Raw genomic sequence first — 17876 nt, 5'->3', positions numbered from 1 at the left:
AGACTCGTGCATAAAAAAAGTGTTTATTTCCATAAAACGGTGACAGCCCTCCAAGCCGTTTGAGCCTTGTTTGTCTTTGGGTCGCACGGTGTAGGTGGCTGGAAGTTAGGCTTTGACAGATTGGGTCACGTGTGTGAACAGAGTGTTGGTGTAGTTCGTTTTGAGCAAAGGCACCGTGTGGTTCACCAGAGAAAGGAACCCAAGAGCTGACCTGTGAGTACTGCCAGCAGGGGCTGTGCTTGCCTGTGTGGGAGTGACTGTGGCTGCTAGTGTGGCTTGGTTGGATGCACTGGGCATTGCTTTACTTAGGCGGTTCTGACCGCTGCTGCAGATGGTTAAAGGCCTCTCATATAGAAGGGAGTTTTATCTGGGGCAGAGGTATGGGAAGATAAATTTCAATTCAGTACGAGAAAGAACTTTCTGGAAGTCAGGACTTCCTCCGTACCAGAGGGACTTGGGGAATCACACTCAGAGGGGCTTCCTCCAAAAGAATTCCTGGACATACCACATAACTGCCCTGATCTTGCCGCTCAGGAGCCCTGCTGCCCCACACACACACCTGTCCCATTCCTTAAGGAGCAGGCACCTGGTGTTACTAAGATGTATGGAGTATTTCTAATATTTGTGATTATGCCCATTTTACAGATGAGAAGGGCAGACACTCAGCTCAGGATGTTCACAGTTTCTTACTTTTTAAGTGTGTGAGTTGGAATTCCAACTGTATCTCACATCCCTGGACCCAATGCTTATAGAATATTAGACATTCTATTTTTTAATTGATTTTTATTTTTTTTTAAATATTTTATTGATTTTTTACAGAGAGGAAGGGAGAGAGATAGAGGGTTAGAAACATCGATGAGAGAGAAACATCGATCAGCTGCCTCCTGCACACTCCCCACTGGGGATGTGCCCGCAACCCAGGTACATGCCCTTGACCGGAATCGAACCTGGGACCTTTGAGTCCGCAGGCCGACGCTCTATCCACTGAGCCAAACCGGTTTCGGCTTAATTGATTTTTAGATAAAGAGAGAGAGACATTGATTTGTTGTTCTACTTATTTATGCATTCACTGATTGCCTCTTATATGTGCCCTGAGCAGAGATCGAACCCACAACCTTGGCATATCGGGACGACACTCTAACCAGCTGAGCTACTGGCCAGGGTTTGTAGAATACTGACGCCGCGTTTTATCAGTTATAAGATGCCTCTATACACACACACTGCTGGGGGAGGTATTGAGCTCTATGTATGCAGAGGGTCCACACAGGATAGGCTGGGTAACAGCTGGTTGGGGATGTTTTAGAGGAGGTTCAAATGTTTGCGACTTGTTGGATTAGATGGCATTTAAGGTCTCTTCCAACTGTTTCATGTCATCATCAGTCTTTTGTTCAGATTTGAAAGACACAGAGTGTTCTTGCTTAATTATACTGATTAGATAATTATTTTATTCCAGTGAAGAAAATATTTGGAAGCTCTGTGAATACATCAAGAACCACGACCAGTATCCCTTAGAAGAATGCTACGCTGTCTTCATATCTAATGAGAGGAAGATGGTAAGTTGGTGAGTGACTGCAGAAAGAAAACAAGAGATTTAGGACATTAGATGCTAACTATAGAGTGGGTTTAATACTATTTTAAAATGTGCTTTGTAAAACACAGCAGCATCTTAATATTTGTTTTTGGATGAGATTTTTTTACCTTCCAGGGTACAGGTGAGTTAAGAGAGTTTAGTTTCTCACTTGTAGGTAGGGAAATATGTGATGGTGTGTTCACACAGATGAAATTCCTTTTCTCTAGGAGTTGAAGTAGAACTACAGTGAACATATATGAAGTATTAAATAAAAGTAAGACCTTCCTGTTTTATTTTATTTTTTTTAAATAATTTTATTTTATTGATTTTTACAGAGAGGAAGGGAGAGGGATAGAGAGTTAGAAACATCGATCAGCTGTCTCCTGCACATTCCCCACTGGGGATGTGCCCGCAACCAAGGCACATGCCCTTGACTGGAATCGAACCTGGGACCCTTGAGTCCGCAGGCCGACGCTCTATCCCAGCCGTGGGCAAACTACGGCCCACGGGCCGGATCCGGCCCGTTTGAAATGAATAAAACTAAAAAAAAATAAGACCGTACCCTTTTATGTAATGATGTTTACTTTGAATTTATATTAGTTCACACAAACACTCCATCCATGCTTTTGTTCCGGCCCTCCGGTCCAGTTTAAGAACCCATTGTGGCCCTCGAGTCAAAAAGTTTGCCCACCCCTGCTCTATCCGCTGCACCAAACCGGTTAGGCAGTCCTTCCTGTTTTATAAAGCACGTTTGCAAGGATCGCCTCATTTGATCCTAATGGGAACCCTGTGAACTAGGCAAGTTTCAGACAACGGTCTCCGTTTTATAGGTGAGGAAACAGAGACTCAGGGAGGTTTCATGAATAATTAAGTGGAAAAGCAAGACTTGAACCTGCCAGGCCTTCTCATTCCTCATTCAGGTCTCCTACTCTCCAAGGACCATTGTATAATTAATTTTTGCTTTTTCATTTTTAAGGACACTTAGACATATTTGGACTTCTTACCCATTCGTTCTTTCACCTGGATTGTTGGTTCTTAGAAATATTTTATTTTTTGTGTATGTGTTGCTTTAAAGAATTTAGTGGTGGTTGAGCTAAAGGGTGGCTTATGCAATTTATTGTTTTTGTAGATTCCTATCTGGAAACAGCAGGCAAGACCTGGAGATGGGCCTGTGATCTGGGTAAGATGGTCAACACAGAGAGCGTCTGATGCATTATTAGCACGGTGATCCCTGAGGGCTCTTTACGTTTTGGTAGAGTAGAAAGGATAGGGCAGTAGAGAAAGGCTAATTATAAATTGACTTTTGAGAATAGATGTTAGTTGGCCTAAGGTAGAAGCGCTTACAGGCATGTTTGTTTTAATTTTGAAATTATTACAGGAATGATTTTATTTTTTGTTTGTTTTGTTGTTCTTATTAATCCACACCTGAGGATATTTTTTCCATTAATTTTTAGAGAGAGTGGAAGGGAGGGGGAGAGACAGTGAGAGAAAAACATCAATGTGAGAGAGACACATCAATTCGTTGCCTTCCGCATGTGTCCTGACCAGGGCCAGGGATCAAGCCTGCAACCGAAGTACATGCCCTTGATCAGAATCAAACCCAGGACCCTTCAGTCTTCGGGCCAATGCTCTATCCACTGAGCCACACCGCCTAGTGCATTACAGGAATGACTTTAAATGGTCTGTGTGGCAGATATATTTGTGACCTCCCAGACTATTATCCCTTTAGCACTGGGAAGGACTTTAGCAATATCTAGTCCAGCTGCACATGAGAATTATCTGGAAACTGTGTTAAAAATACTGTACAGCCCTGGCTGGTTTGGCTCATTGGATAGAGCGTCAGCCTGGTGACTAAAGGGTCCCAGGTTCGATTCCGGTCAAGGGCACATGTCCAGGTTACGGGCTCGATCCCCAGTAGGGGTCATGCAGGAGTCAGCTAATCAATGATTCACTCTCATCATTGATGTTTCTATCTCCCTCTCCTTCTCCCTTTTCCTCTTCCTTCCTCTCTGAAATCAATAAAAATATGTTAAAAAAATACTGTACAAATTTCTGATGTAGTTGATCTAGAGAAGGATTTAGGAATTAGCGTTTTTAGCAAACTCCTGAGTGAACATGGTGGCATCGGAAAAACACATCTGTTCCAACCCCTTCATTTTTCAGGTGAAGAAACAAGCCCAGAAAGGCAAAGCGAGTAGCTCAAGGCCATCTAGCTGGTCAGTGGCAGAACTGGGTCTCAGGCCTGAGTCCTTTCCAGTACGCGTCTTGTGTCACCCTAACCCGGCCCCGGGAAGAACAGAATTGTTTATGCTAGTAACCGTGAAGATAAAGTAAAAGAAAAACTCCATTCATGACCATTTAACGAACATGTATTTTCTGATACTTATTTAAAATAAGATACCATTTGAATTGGCTTCATTGATTTATTTAACATATATTTATTGGGTACCTATTACTGGTATATGTCAGGCACAAAACAGGCTAAAGTCCTTAGCTTCACAGAGCTCGCGTTTTCACTTCTTTCCCCTGTGGGTGATGTGCTGCTCTGACACTGAAGCCCAAATCCAGCAGTGTTGGGTGTTGGGTGTTGGGTTAGGAGCTCGGGTTTAGAGTCAGACACAATGGGGTGCAGCCCCAGTCTCTCATTGATGGCTGTGTGAACTGGACGTGTTGTGTACCCCTTTTTTCAGTGTCCTCTCTGGTCAGTGGGTTTGGAAGGCTTCGATGAGGTAATGCAGGAAGCATTATCCAGGTATTCGGTACGGTGCCTGGTACTGTGCTCGATAAGCGGTAGCTATTGTTGTTAGCGACACCGCATAACCCCTATTGCAGATGGTCCATCCTCATTAATGACCATCCTCATTAATGATCCGCTCAGCTGATTTGAGTCAGGGTCTTGCTTCCCGTCTTAGGGAAACTTGCAGGGCAAGGACCTGTGGTCATGTCCCTCTTTTTAAAAGCATTTACCAATAAATAAATAAAATAAAATAAGGCATTTACATACATAATCTCATTAGTCCCAGTACACTCTGAGGTACATGCTACAGTTACCTTCATTTTATTTATTTTTTATTTTTTTAATTAAAAAAAATATTTTATTGATTTTTTTTACAGAGAGGAAGGGAGAGGGATAGAGAGGTAGAAACATAAATGAGAGAGAAACATCGATCAGCTGCCTCCTGCACACTCCCTACTGGGTATGTGCCCGCAACCAAGGTACATGCCCTTGACTAGAATCGAACCTGGGACCCTTGAGTCTGCAGGCTGACGCTGTATCCACTGAGCCAAACCGGTTAGGGCTAGTTACCTTCATTTTATAAAAGGGTAACTGAGGCTGATAAGTGGAAGGACTTGAGTAGGCGAGCCACCTTCAGAATGCCCTTACTGCTTGCTCTCCTGCCTCCTGCAACCATTGACTTGTGTTTCCCACTTCTCTGGGAACTCCCTGAGGGTGAGGAGCTGTCGTTCTCACTTCTGTATCTATATTTCAACAGCACAGTTTCCCACAAACAATAGGGAAGGGAGTGTGTACTGCAAAACAATTGTAACATGAGTTAGATGTCAAGAGAGAAACAGATTTTAGAAGGTAGCTATGCTCACCACTATCTCACCAACACCTTGAGAAACAGAATTTGGATAAGGCAGAGACTGCTTCTGGCAGGGGATGGGAGAAGATTAAAACAACAACACGGACTTATGGGGAAGAGAGCCTTTGAGTTGGAGCTTGAGTGATGGGTGTGGAGAGAACCGTGGGGAAATTGCTGCAGATTGGGAGGTGGGGATAAGATGAACAAGCGCAGGGAAAGGAAACCGGACTGTTATGGGGGAGCCACTCTTCGATTAAACCTGGAGGGTCAGATGCATTAGGAGGGGAGTACAGGGAATGAGCATCCATTTCTGAAGCTATTTCTGCTTTCCTAAGATAGAATTGGAGCCAGAGGAAGCACTTTAGGCTCTAATGGTACATCTCAAGTCTCAATAAATGAATGATCTTTCCCACCTCACAGAGTCAAATGAAATAACATTTGAGAAAATGCTTTATAAGCTCTGAAGTACTAGAAACGTAACATGATATTATGAATATTATCCTAATCCTAGAGGCCTGGTGCATGAAATTCGTGCACTGGAGGGGGGGAGGGGGTGGGTCTCTCAGCCCAGCCTGTGCCCCTCACAATCCAGGACCCCTCGGGGGGATCAGGCCTAAGCCGGCAGGTGGACATCTCTCTCGTAGTCCAGGGCTCTCACAGCCTCGGACCCCTTGCTTCTTACCACTCGCCTGCAGCAGAGGCGGGAGAGGCTCCTGCCACTGCTGCTGCGCTCGCCAGCTGTGAGCCCAGCTTCTGGCTGAGCGGTGCTCCCCCTGTGGGAGCCCACTGACCATCAGTGGGCAGCGCCTGCGTTTAGCATCTGCCCCCTGGTGGTCAGTGCGTGTCATAGCGAATGGTCATTCTGCAGTTGTTCCACCATTCAGTCGATTTGCATATTAGGGTTTTATTATATAGATAACTGAACTTTTAATCTCGCAGTGCTGTTCTCTGTGATAGCGTTTTTGCTTTGAGGAACTCAAAGCACCGAACTGCCCTCATGTTTCTTGATAACCACCCTGACATCCCTTCCGACAGTGCCTGGTGTCGGGGAGTGGGAGTGAGGATTCACGTACAGTGTCCGAGCTGTGCGCACAAAGCTCTCTTTATTCCTTAATGGTTACACATGAGGTTTTAGCTGATTGAAACAAGACAAAACAAAACAAAAAAAACAACCAAAAGCCAACATTTTTATTTCTTTTAGCTACCAATCTAGTATAAAACAGTCCCCTTTGTTAAGAGTTGGCCTCCCAACTCTTGCAGACTCTATCCTCTGTATTCATATGCAAGCATATGTACTTCTGAATGCATGTGTGCCCACATAAACTTTAAAAACATAATATGCATATTCTGCAATTTGCTTCTTCTACCCAGCTATATAACATGGGCATTTTTCTGTTTTCCACATAAATTTACCCAAATCTTTTTAACAGCTACTCCATCCTATGGCTGCATGCATCACCGCTCGTGGTGGGCTTTTGTTTTTTTCTGAATTTCCACTATTATAAACAGTGCTGCAGAGATTTTATATATGTGTGTGTGTGTATACACACACACACACACACACACACACACACACACACCCCTTTACTTGTGTATTGCCATTGCTCTCTAGGGTGGATTCCTCGAGGTAAAATTGCTGGGTCAAGAGTTTCTGATATATATGAACATTTCCACTGTCTATTGAACTGTTCCCTGTCACTGGACATTTGGTCTGTGTTCAGGATTTTGTGTTTGCTTTATTTTATTTTGCTCTTATAAAGAGGGCTGTATTTGTCTTGTATCTAGATGTTCTTGGGGCTATATACGTATTATATCTCAGACAGCCATGGAATTCACCATCATAGAGTAACTTGGTTAACTTCGGCAACTTTTACCTCCAGGATTACCATGTTGTCTTGCTTCACGTTTCAAGTGGAGGACAGAGCTTCATTTATGATCTCGACACTGTCCTGCCATTTCCCTGCCTCTTCGACGCTTATGTGGAAGATGCCTTTAAGTCCGATGAGGACATCCATCCTCAGTTTAGAAGGTGAGGAAATTCAGGGTGAGTTTTCCTACTTTCTGATGTGAGACCTTGACAGTGATATAGAGTTGTTTTGTGTCTTTTTGCATTTGCTTAGTAAAGATTGCTTATCTTGGCGTCACCATTGAGTTGATATTTGAGAATGATGTGCTACACAGAAGATAAAAAATGTTTCAAAGTTTTAAAGGTTGTCCATTGTATAAAAGGTTGGCAGTCTTTTAGAAATGTGTGTGATAAGATCTCAAACCTTTTCTTAGTCATTTGGGGGATTTCTCTCATCCTCTTGCTTTTGAGGGGGTGGTGGGTGTGTGTGGTGTGGGGATTGGATGCCTCATGATGCCAAAGTTGAGAAGGCTGTCATGGCAGCACCGGAAAATAATGTGTTTTGCCCCCAGTGCCAGATGTATTTCGCGCCTTTGTAGTTCTGGATTTCATTTGCTCATTTCTCATGGCTTCTTTGAGAGGTAACAAGTGACACACATATTTGCATATTACTAATAGTACAAAAATGCCTGCTTAGTTTTGTGCATGTCATAGAAAATGAGTCTTTATGAAAAATGAGCTAGAATTTCAACTGTGATACCTCCCTGCGATCAATGAATGCTGATTCATCTGCAGGAAATTTAGAGTTATCCGCGCAGATTCTTACTTGAAGAACTTCGCTTCTGACCGATCTCACATGAAAGATTCCAGTGGGAACTGGAGAGAACCTCCTCCGTCATATCCCTGCATTCAAACTGGAGGTGAGCCAGCGACACGCCCTTGGAGGCATTGCCAGTCCCTGTGCAGATCAGCCTTTTCCCTTAACCAAGGACAAAAACCTCACTGCTTTTTGGGTAAACCCTCTGAGTGGTAAAGAAGTGAAAGGAGCCAAAACCGGTTTGGCTCAGTGGATAGAGCGTCGGCCTGCGGACTGAAAGGTCCCAGGTTCGATTCCGGTCAAGGGCATGTACCTGGGTTGCGGGCACATCCCCCTTGGGAGATGTGCAGGAGGCAGCTGGTCGATGTTTCTAACTATCTATCTCTCTCCCTTCCTCTCTGTAGAAAATCAATAAAATATATTTAAAAAAAAAAAAAAAAAAGAAGTGAAAGGAAGCGTGGTTCTGTGTTTTCAGTAGATTCAGGAATCGAGGCACAGAGAACAGGACTGGAAGGCATAAGGCCTCATGGGAGAGGAAAGGTGTAGGGAGTAGTAGACCGTGCCACCTGCTAGAATATTGGATGTACTTACTGCTGGGACACTGGCCTTTAGGAGACCTGCCTGTTTGTGTCACTTAACACTGGGGCTAGTGGCACCTTGCTGTGGTAGGGCTTCATGTTATGGTGGAAAAAATCGCCAGTGCATCCGGTGATGGATGAAGTGTCAGATCCCTGGCGCTAGAACAAAATCTGCATTAGGAGGAGGTGAGAGCTAGCAGGTTTTATTGTACCACTCACCCGGTTTTATGTGCTTTTAGGCATCAGTCCAGTTAATAATTCCTTGAGATTTGAGTAGATGAAGAGTTCTTCACCCTAGTACTATTGTTTGGCATTCACATGAGTTGAAACATTATTTATGGTGGAGAGTAATTCACAACATTGCCATTGATTGGTGAGGTCATCCCCTCACATGGCTGATACTGTCTGTGGAAAGTGCTCTGTAAGCTGTGCAACAGCCAGAAAAATGGAGCAGAAATAAGAAATATTCAGAGTTCAGCAAGGAAGAAAGTAAGAACATATTTGGCATATTTGAAGGGAGTGAACTAAGAGAGGAATCAAACTCTGATTTTTGAGGGTCTCTGTGAAAAGCTCTCGTAATTTAAAAAATGTATATTAGACTTGCTTTTTGGTCCACTAGCCTGCCTTCCAGGCTCAGCATCAGAATTGGGACCGAGCCTTGGTTAGGCGAGGGCTTCACAGGCCTACCTTTCAGTCTTGGACAACCTGCTGTAGGGGGCGTGGTCTGGGGCAGTGTGCTTTGGCAGCTTCCTGTCTCATGGTTGTGAACTCAGAGCCTTGTGCATAGCAGATGTTCAGGAAACACCACCTCATCAGCCCTGATGGTCTTTGAGTCATTCCTTAGGGTTTGATGACTACTACCCTGTCATAAGTGCTGTTTTGTGCCGGGCTTTGTGCCATCCCCTTTACATATTAATTTACTTCCCACCACAACTCAACGAGTTCAGCTTTATTTTCCACTTTGGATAGATTTATAAACTGAAGTGCGTGAAGGTTGAGCCCTTTGCCTAAGGTGCATGGCTAGAAAGTGGTAGGGTCAGCACACTGTGCTTAAGAAAGGTTTTTTTATGGGGAGGAGAAGGTGTCTTTTTTTTTTTTTTTTAAAACACACACACTCTTTTTTAAAAATGTTTTTATTGATTTTTAGAAAGGAAGGGAGAGTGATAGAGAAATGGAAACATCAGTGATGTAAGAGAATCATCGATTGGCTGTCTCCTGCACTGGGGATCAAGCCCACAGCCTGAGCATGTGCCCTGGCCGGGAATCAAACCATGATCTCTTGGTTCATAGGTTGACATTCAACCACTGAGCCACACCGGCTGGGCTATTGATCTTCTTAAGTAAGAATACCTGAAGATAGTAATAATTTTTTATTTAATTATATTAAAGGGCCCAGAAAACAAATACTATTATATGTTACAAGCTGAGGTTTCTGTTAGGAATTTGTTAAAAATGTTAGTTGACCTACTTCCTGACACACATGGGGCATGGTATCGATCCCAGGTAAGCAAGGGCTTTGGCCCGTCTCTCCTTGGAGGTTCCTGTCTGTGCTTTATTTCGGGTACTTGGTCATCCTGCATCCCCAGCTTTCTGATGACTTCAGTGCAGCTGCTGGTTCTGCTGATTATCTAGTTGTTTTTGTTGTAATTTCTTGTCATTTATTTGTTGAAGAAACAGTCTGGGAGAAACCTGGATTTTCCTAATGGTGTCTCTTTTGTATCCTCTGAATTTCCTGTAAATTGGCAGTTTGGTTATTTATGCATTTTTTTTAATTTAACTGTTTATTTTTAAATAACTTTAGACTTCTAGAGAATTTGCTAAAATAGAACAAAGTTCCTATATACATTTTACTCGGATTCTGAGTAAACTGTAATGTAATCATTGAAACCAAGAAAATTATACAATTGATAAGAAAAATATTGACATAATACTATGAACTTAGTATGTAAATTTTGCAAGATTTCCCACTAATGTTTTTTTCTGGTCCAGGCTATTGGGTTTAGTTATTATGTCTTCTTGGTCTCCTTCAATCTGTGACAAGTTCTTTCTTTCTCTTAAAGTTTTAAACTTTTGAAGAGTACTGGTCAGTTATTTTGTAGGGTATCCCTCAGTTTGGGTTTGTGTACTGTTTTGTCCTGATTAGATCAAGGTTTCACATTTGCGACAAGAATACCACAGCAGTGATCTTACACCCTTACCCATTTGAATAAGTCCCCCTACTTTAGGTCTTTTGGGTGGTTGTATTGCTGTTAAACCCAAATTGTGTTTTCAGTGGACATTTCTTTCATGTACCTTTTTAGATTCCAAAATGAACCTGAATGATTTTATCAGTATGGACCCCAAGGTAGGGTGGGGAGCTGTTTACTCGCTGTCTGAATTTGTACATCGTTTTGGCAGTCAAAACGACTGAACTTGACATCCGGATGTAGAACATGGAGCAGTGCTGGGACACGAACAGTCAACTTCCTGGTACATTTGGTTTGCAACTGTGTTTTCTTCTTTTAATTCATTTCACTTGAAACATGAATGAACAAAAACAGAAAAACTTTTTTTTTCATCTGTCAGGTTGAAATTTGATGTAGTGTATATATTTGCCAAGATAGTCCTAACGGCTCATTTGTTAAAACATGTGATGACTTATGCCAGTAATTGCTTTCATTGTGATAGAGGGGTAGACTTTATGTCTGTTCTGGATGTTAAGTTCTTCTCCAGCTACACTGTAAGCTCCTGGCGGGCAGGGCTGTGTGGTTCATTGCACAGTGGATCTCTAATACCCATGAAAGGTGGCCAGATGATGTTTGGGATTGTGTGGCTGCTTGAAGAGGGCTGATACTGTGAGCTGAATCAGCAGTAAGTATTAGTCTTTTTGGACTATTAAGTTCTTTAAAAAGATTATAGCTCTCTCAGGTTTGAATGTAGTTTGGCCTATTTGTATGTGTTTTTTTAAAAAAATAAAATCGATTTAAAATTAATTTTGATTTTAAAGATTTTGTGTCATTTTTGATGACCTGAGAGATGCCCAAGAATATTCTTATTTGTAGATGGGAACTATGGCTTTAAAATACATTTATCAGCCCTAGCTGGTTTGGCTCAGTGGATAGAGCATTGGCCTGCAGACTAAAGGGTCCCGGGTTCAATTCCGGTCAAGGGCACATGCCCGGGTTTTGGGCTCGACCCCCAGTAGGGGGTGTGCAGAAGGCAGCCGATCAGTGATTCTCTCTCATTATGGATGTGTCTGTCTCCCTCTTCCTCTCCCTTCCTTTCTGAAATCAATAAAAAAATATTTTAAAAAAATGCATTTATCAATCTTCCTTCTTGAAGATGTGTTGGAGATTTGGCTTTCATCATATAATTCCAAATAAAAGACGTTTGGCATTAATCCAGCATATAGCGGCAGCTCTCATTTATGTTTTCCTGATTCTACTGTAAAAAATAAGTAATTTCTTATAGCTAGGATGCCCAAGCTTTTGATCTTAAATGAGTTTTCTGCCTTAAAAAAACACTTTAATATAAACTTCCTGCCTTGTCCCTTGTGGAGGGACAACTGAAATGACTTACTCAAGGATCAACCAATCTAAGGAAATATCAGGTATCCATTGGTTTCAGCTGACCAGGAAGATTCTGGGAGAAAGTGAATGAATGTTTGTTAGAGGAATACAAATACAACCTCTTAAGTTATTTTATAATTTAGAGCTAAATATAGACCTCAAACTTGTATATCTTGTTGACCTTCAAATGGTGATTTGAAAAGTATGTGGCTAAAATGAAGAAGATAAAATTTGGCAGGCTGCACCATGGAAATACTTTGTCCTGAACGAAATGTTTTCTGAGGGACCAAAGGATGGTCATCTGATTTACAAATTGCTTTTTTTCTTTTCTAATGTATAAGCAGGTTTTCTCTATGGTATTCAAAATTATGTCTAGTGCAGACAAATCAGACAGTGTGTGTGTGTGGTAGTTTGACCTTCTCTGCTACCTTGCCTTGAAGTTGAAAAACCCTGTCCCCTAACCAGGGTAGGAGCAAGGTGTATCATTTTAAGTCTGTTAAAATATCCAGGGGCCGTAGTCTTCACTTGTAAGTAGCAATAGAGGACATTTATTGTTTCTGTCTACTTAGCACTCCTACAGTGCCTTTTGGGGAACCCCTCTTTGCACATTTCATGTAGTTCTGGGGACCCATAGTTAAAGGCATACATATAGCCTGAACTGGGCCAGACTTGGAACCCAGCCTTGGACAAGTCTAAGAATGACCTGGTACAGTCGTCTCCAGATTTGCTGTGTTGAGTTCCGAGAGAGCCTTCTCTCTCCATCAGGATTGCTAAGCTAGGGACCTGGGGGTTTGGGAGTCTGTGGGCTTCTTGCTGCCATAGGACAAGGGCCTGACTGCAGAATACAACCCAGCAGTACTGAGAGCAGAGCCATAGCTCCAAGGACATTTCTGAGCGCCCGGATCTGTCTGTGTTTCAAGCCAGTTCCAACTATTGAGCTATCCAGTTACATAAGCCAGCGGGTTCCCTTTTCTCATCAGCGTGTGTGAATTGGATCACTGTCAGTTTGAACTGAAAGGTGGGTTAGTTCCCTTACAAGATTTTTTTCAAAGTTGTTTATTTTATCAGGCTTAGCAACTTTTACTTTTGTCGTTCTGTGCTTACTTTTTCTCTGAGGTCAGGTTTGTTTCTTTTTATATTCAACATATGTGAGTGAACGGAATAAATACTGCCTGGAAAGAGGAACTTTCGAGAAAGCAGAGGGCTGAAATACAGTTTGTAAGTTGACTATGAAAATAAGGGAAATAAAGTATATCTGAACATGTGACATACAGTGGAACAGGGATGCAAATATAGAAATATAAAGTGGTTCCCTAGTCAGCACTGACTATTCCTGATTGAAGACATTGCCATGGCTTTTAAGAAAGATTATGCCTTTCAGAAGAGGGGTTGATCAGGATGGAAATAATGGCAAACTCTTTTGTGTTTGTTCTCCATTTAATTTCTTAAATATTTTTGTTGATTTCAGAGAGAGGAAAGGAGAGGGAGAGAAACATCAATGATGAGAATCATTGACCGGCTGCCCCCTGCATGCCCCCCACTGGGATCAAGCCTGCAACCCGGGCATGGCCCTGACTGGGTATTGAACCCTGACCTCCTGGTGCATGGGTTGACAATCACTGAGCCACACGAGACAGGATAATTTTTAATTAATGACTTGGAAAATAGATGGTACATACACATTGTACAAATTCAAATGTATAAAAGGGTATATGGTGAAAAGTAAACTTCCCTCCACTCTGTCCTTCAATTTTCTGACTTTGCTACCCAGAAACAACTTCTGTTTTCAGTTTCTTTTATATCGTACCGGGAGTTTTATTATGCTCATGTAAGCATTTTTTATTATGTATTAGGTTCTGTTTTTTATTCTCCCCACAAATGGCAACATTCTAAATAAACTGTTCTGAATTTTACTTGTTAAAGTTAATATATTCGGGTATTTTTCTAATCAGTACATGCTGAACTTCCTCATTCTTTAAAAAAGTTACATAGTATTCTGTGGTATGCATGGTCCTTCATTTAACAGTCCTTTCTTTATAAGTTGTTTTTAGCCTTTTGATATGGCATGAAATGCTTAAAGGAATATTTTTGTCCTTGTGTCTTTAACAATTTATATATATATATATATATATACACACACACACACACACACACACACACACACATATATAATTGATTTCAGAGAGGAAGGGAGAAGAGAGAGAGAGATAAAAACATCAGTGATGAGAAAGAATCATTGATCGACTGCCTCCTGCATGCCCCACACTGGGGATTGAACCCACAACCTGGGCATGTGCCCTTGACCAGAATCGAACCCGTGACCTTTCAGTCCTCAGGACGACGCTCTAGCCACTGAGCCAAACCAGCTAGGGCGTCCTTATGTCTTTATAACAATTTCTGAGATATAATTTGAAAGCATAGATTGCTAGTTGTCCCACCGAATTCATTCTAGGTTGTATTTTTTCCTGAAAAAGGGGAGAGCAAATGTTTCTATAAAGGGCCATATAGTAAATATTTTAGGCTTTGCAGGTCTTAAGGTCCCTGTCAGGACTATTCAGCTCTACCTTTGTAGCAGGTAAAGCCACGTGGAATGTGTGAAAATGAATGGGTGTGGCTGTGCTCCAGTAAAACTTCGTTTATAAAACCAGGGGGTTTGAGGAGTTGACCCTCTGGCTCTACTTTGCTGTCCCTGTTCTGGAGTAAAAGAGTTATACCGGTCTGTGGCTGCTGTGCCACATTTCCCAGTCTCCTTTGCAGTTAGGTGTGGCCATGTGACCAGGTTCTCACCATTGTAAGGGGAAAGATGTGCCGCTTACAGGGCCGGCTTGTGAAGCATTGCCTGCCTACTCCTCTTACCGTTTCCCCCTTTTCTACTGGATGGAATGGTGATGACTAGAACGACCTCACAAGTTATTTACTGAAGATAGCAGAGCCCCCATCAGCCTGGATTCCTGAATGATCCTGTGGAGCTGAGTTGCATACCTGCCTGAAAAGTATAGTGTGGAGCTAACTGTTCATTAAGAGGCAAAAGTGTGTGTGTGTTTTTTTAAGTCACAGAATTATTGATGACTCTTGATTCAGCCCTCCTCTAAATAATCCCTCTCTAAATAATATAGTGCTCATTCAAACACTTGTAATGGTATTTTGACTGGGTTGGAAATAAGACTTGGTGAGGTGCCATGTGGAGTTAGAGTCTCTGTGCTCATGCAAACCTCCCTCTAAGTGCCCCACAATATTTGTGGAATTATTGTCCTTCACAGAATGTTCAGGAACCCTGAAAACAGATATCCATTCATATCTCTTGTTTTGCATGAGGTTCAGGAGCCTTGTGGGAAGTAAGCCAAATGAACTTTGTCCTTATTCAGGGTTCAGACACGAGTTCCTTTTTCCTCTATCTTCTTGTGGCTGCCATTTCCCTGACATTCAGGTCTCATCTCCAACTGAGCTGATCCTTCTCTGATCAATTATCGAAAGCTGATCGCCCCAAATCAACATCAGGCTACTTAACTACTTTCCCCCGCCCCACCCCCCTTCATAGCAGTTATCACTAACTGAAATTATCCTGTATATTTATTTGTTTTAAAGCCTTTTTAAAAAAATCTCCCTTCACTAGACTGGGAGCTCTCTCTTTGCCTTATTCTCCCCTCTACTGCTGCTGCCCAGTACAGGGTGACACAGTAGGTACTCCACAAACAGCCCTCAAATATTTAATGCAGAAGCAGTTCCTGTCCCCAAAGGAATTTGGAAGATCCAGCCTCCCTCCTCTGGATCTCTGGATCATGCTGGGAAAATGCTGCTAAATTCTTGCTCTTTGAATTCATCCCTTTGATTCTGTTTCTTTTTTTAGATGACACTGTCCTTTTTCAAACAGGTTTCTTTTGGAATCTTTCAAGCCTCAACTCCAAGCCCCACTCTTTCACCTTTTGGTCTGGAAAGCACATTACAAATGACTTCTGCAGATAGCAGAGATGATCACGCATTGGTTTAATTCGTGTCACTCACACTCTCCGTGGACACCTCATCCAGCACCCTGTCGTAAACATGTGTGGAAAGCACCCAGTCCTGCATCTGACTGTGACAGCTGGGGCTCCGGTTACCTCTCCCCCCGCCCCTCCAAGCTCACAGTAGCCTAGCGCTAGGGAGTGAACTGCCTCTTTCACCCTCTCAGTCCAAGGAAAATGTGCCTTTTGCCATGAGCTACAACAGGCGTCTGCTGGGGCCAGGCTTTTAATAACATCCATTTGTTATCAAGGAAGCAGTCGTAGCAGAATTTCACTGAGAGTCAGCAGGCAGTCTTTCCTGAGGTTTCCATGGGGACCTGGAGTCTTAGAGCAATTTCGGGGAAGAACATTAGGAAGAAATTGAGGGGCAAAATGTTAACGCAGTCACACAGTTCTAGCACACACCATTTCTAGAACTATAGGTGATGGATGCGTCACCTCCCTCTCAAGGCCCACAGGGTGCAGAGCTCTGGGTGACGTCCTTGGGGTCAGATGTGGCTTAGGCCCTGCACTCAGAATACAGGAAAAATCAGGTTTGAGTCCTTAGTCCCCATTACAGACATGCTTTTGTTAATTAATTCTGTGTGACCTTGGGGAAGTCCCTTAACCTCTCTGGGCCTTGGTTGCCTTCAGAGTTATTTTTTAAAATTTTTATTTATTGATTTATTTAGGGAGAGAGAGAGAGAGAGAGAGAGAGACAGACAGACAGACACACTGATTTGTTGTTCTACTAATTTATGCAGTCACTGGTTGATTCTTGTATATGCTCTGACCAGGGATCAAACCCCCAACCTCAGCATATTGGGATGATGCTCTAACCAACTGAGATGCCTGGTCAGTGCCAAGAGTTATTTTGAAAGAGCTCAAATGATACTGGGTGTGTGTGTGTGTGTGTGTGTGTGTGTGTGTGTGTAAGAGAGAGAGAATATTTTATACTCTGAATGGTAAAGTGTTTTTAAGCAGCTAACACTGTGCCTAATATATGCTAGATAGCCCTTCTAACCCTTTGTATGTACTGGTATTAACCTGCTTAGTCCTCAAAACAACAATATAAGATAGATTCTCTTCATGTTACAGGTGGGGAAACCAAGGCACAGTGATTTAAATAACTTACCCAAAGCCACATAGCTAGTGAGGCAGGATTGGAATCCAGGTCCTCCCAGTCTTGGTCCAGTTGCCAACATTCATTTTACCCAGTTCCCAGTCTTGTCCTCCCCCCATCACTCTCACACACACACACACACACACACACACACACACACACACACATTCTAGAGTCAGATTCCCATCACTAGAGAGGCGCTCCCTGTTGTGGAGCAGGAGTGGAGCATCCAGCTTCCCCATGGCCTGGGTGAAGTGTCCTTTAAGGCTCTTCACCCGAAGTAACCTATCTTGTAGTGACTGCAAAGAACGTCTATCAGTGAACTTCAAACTTTGCGAATTTGAGATTCACTGGATAGTTTGTTTAAACAAACAAACAAACAACAACAACAAAAACAGATGCTCAGACCCCTTCCTGAGCTGTGCTAATTCAGTAAGCACGCCAGTGGGACTTCAGTTGCAGATCACAGAAGTCACTCTTGCTGCTTGAAGCCGAGGGGGATTTGGTTCAAAGTCACAGAGAAGGGAAGCAAACATTTGGAGAGGGGTCAATGCGTTTAGCAGCCAGAGATGCCTCGCTTCTGTCCCTTGGTGCCCAGACCCATGAATTCTGGCAGCACCGTCACTGGCTCAAAGCATATCCTACAGGACAGAACCCCAGTGTCACCGCGTGGTGTCCCCAAGCTGGTACTGTGCCTCAGCCTTCCATGGGCCATTCATTCTACCATCCAGACGACCAGCTACTCTGGGTCACGGGGACATGGTCAGACCAGAGAGCATCCTGGGGCACCACAGCACATGGACTCACTTCTTTTGCTGTGAATAGGT

At 42.9% G+C, this 17876-nt stretch overlaps 1 protein-coding gene across 1 annotated transcript in view; it reads left to right on the top strand.

Annotated features, from left to right (window-relative positions):
- The window catches only part of WDYHV1 (WDYHV motif containing 1), a 15596-nt gene extending 4232 nt beyond the window's left edge, over positions 1 to 11364 (top strand). Inside the window, exons 2-6 of the mRNA XM_006086325.3 lie at positions 1454 to 1553; positions 2700 to 2750; positions 7038 to 7186; positions 7799 to 7923; positions 10699 to 11364. Of these exons, the coding sequence (XP_006086387.1) occupies positions 1454 to 1553; positions 2700 to 2750; positions 7038 to 7186; positions 7799 to 7923; positions 10699 to 10808 (535 nt within the window). The 3' untranslated portion in view covers positions 10809 to 11364. The remainder of the gene's footprint in view (positions 1 to 1453; positions 1554 to 2699; positions 2751 to 7037; positions 7187 to 7798; positions 7924 to 10698) is intronic.
- The last annotated feature ends 6512 nt before the right edge of the window (positions 11365 to 17876 follow it).

The sequence above is a fragment of the Myotis lucifugus genome, unplaced genomic scaffold (assembly GCF_000147115.1).
Source record: "Myotis lucifugus unplaced genomic scaffold, Myoluc2.0 scaffold_27, whole genome shotgun sequence".
Lineage (NCBI taxonomy): Eukaryota > Metazoa > Chordata > Mammalia > Chiroptera > Vespertilionidae > Myotis > Myotis lucifugus.
This window is presented reverse-complemented; position numbering and strand designations above follow the sequence as displayed.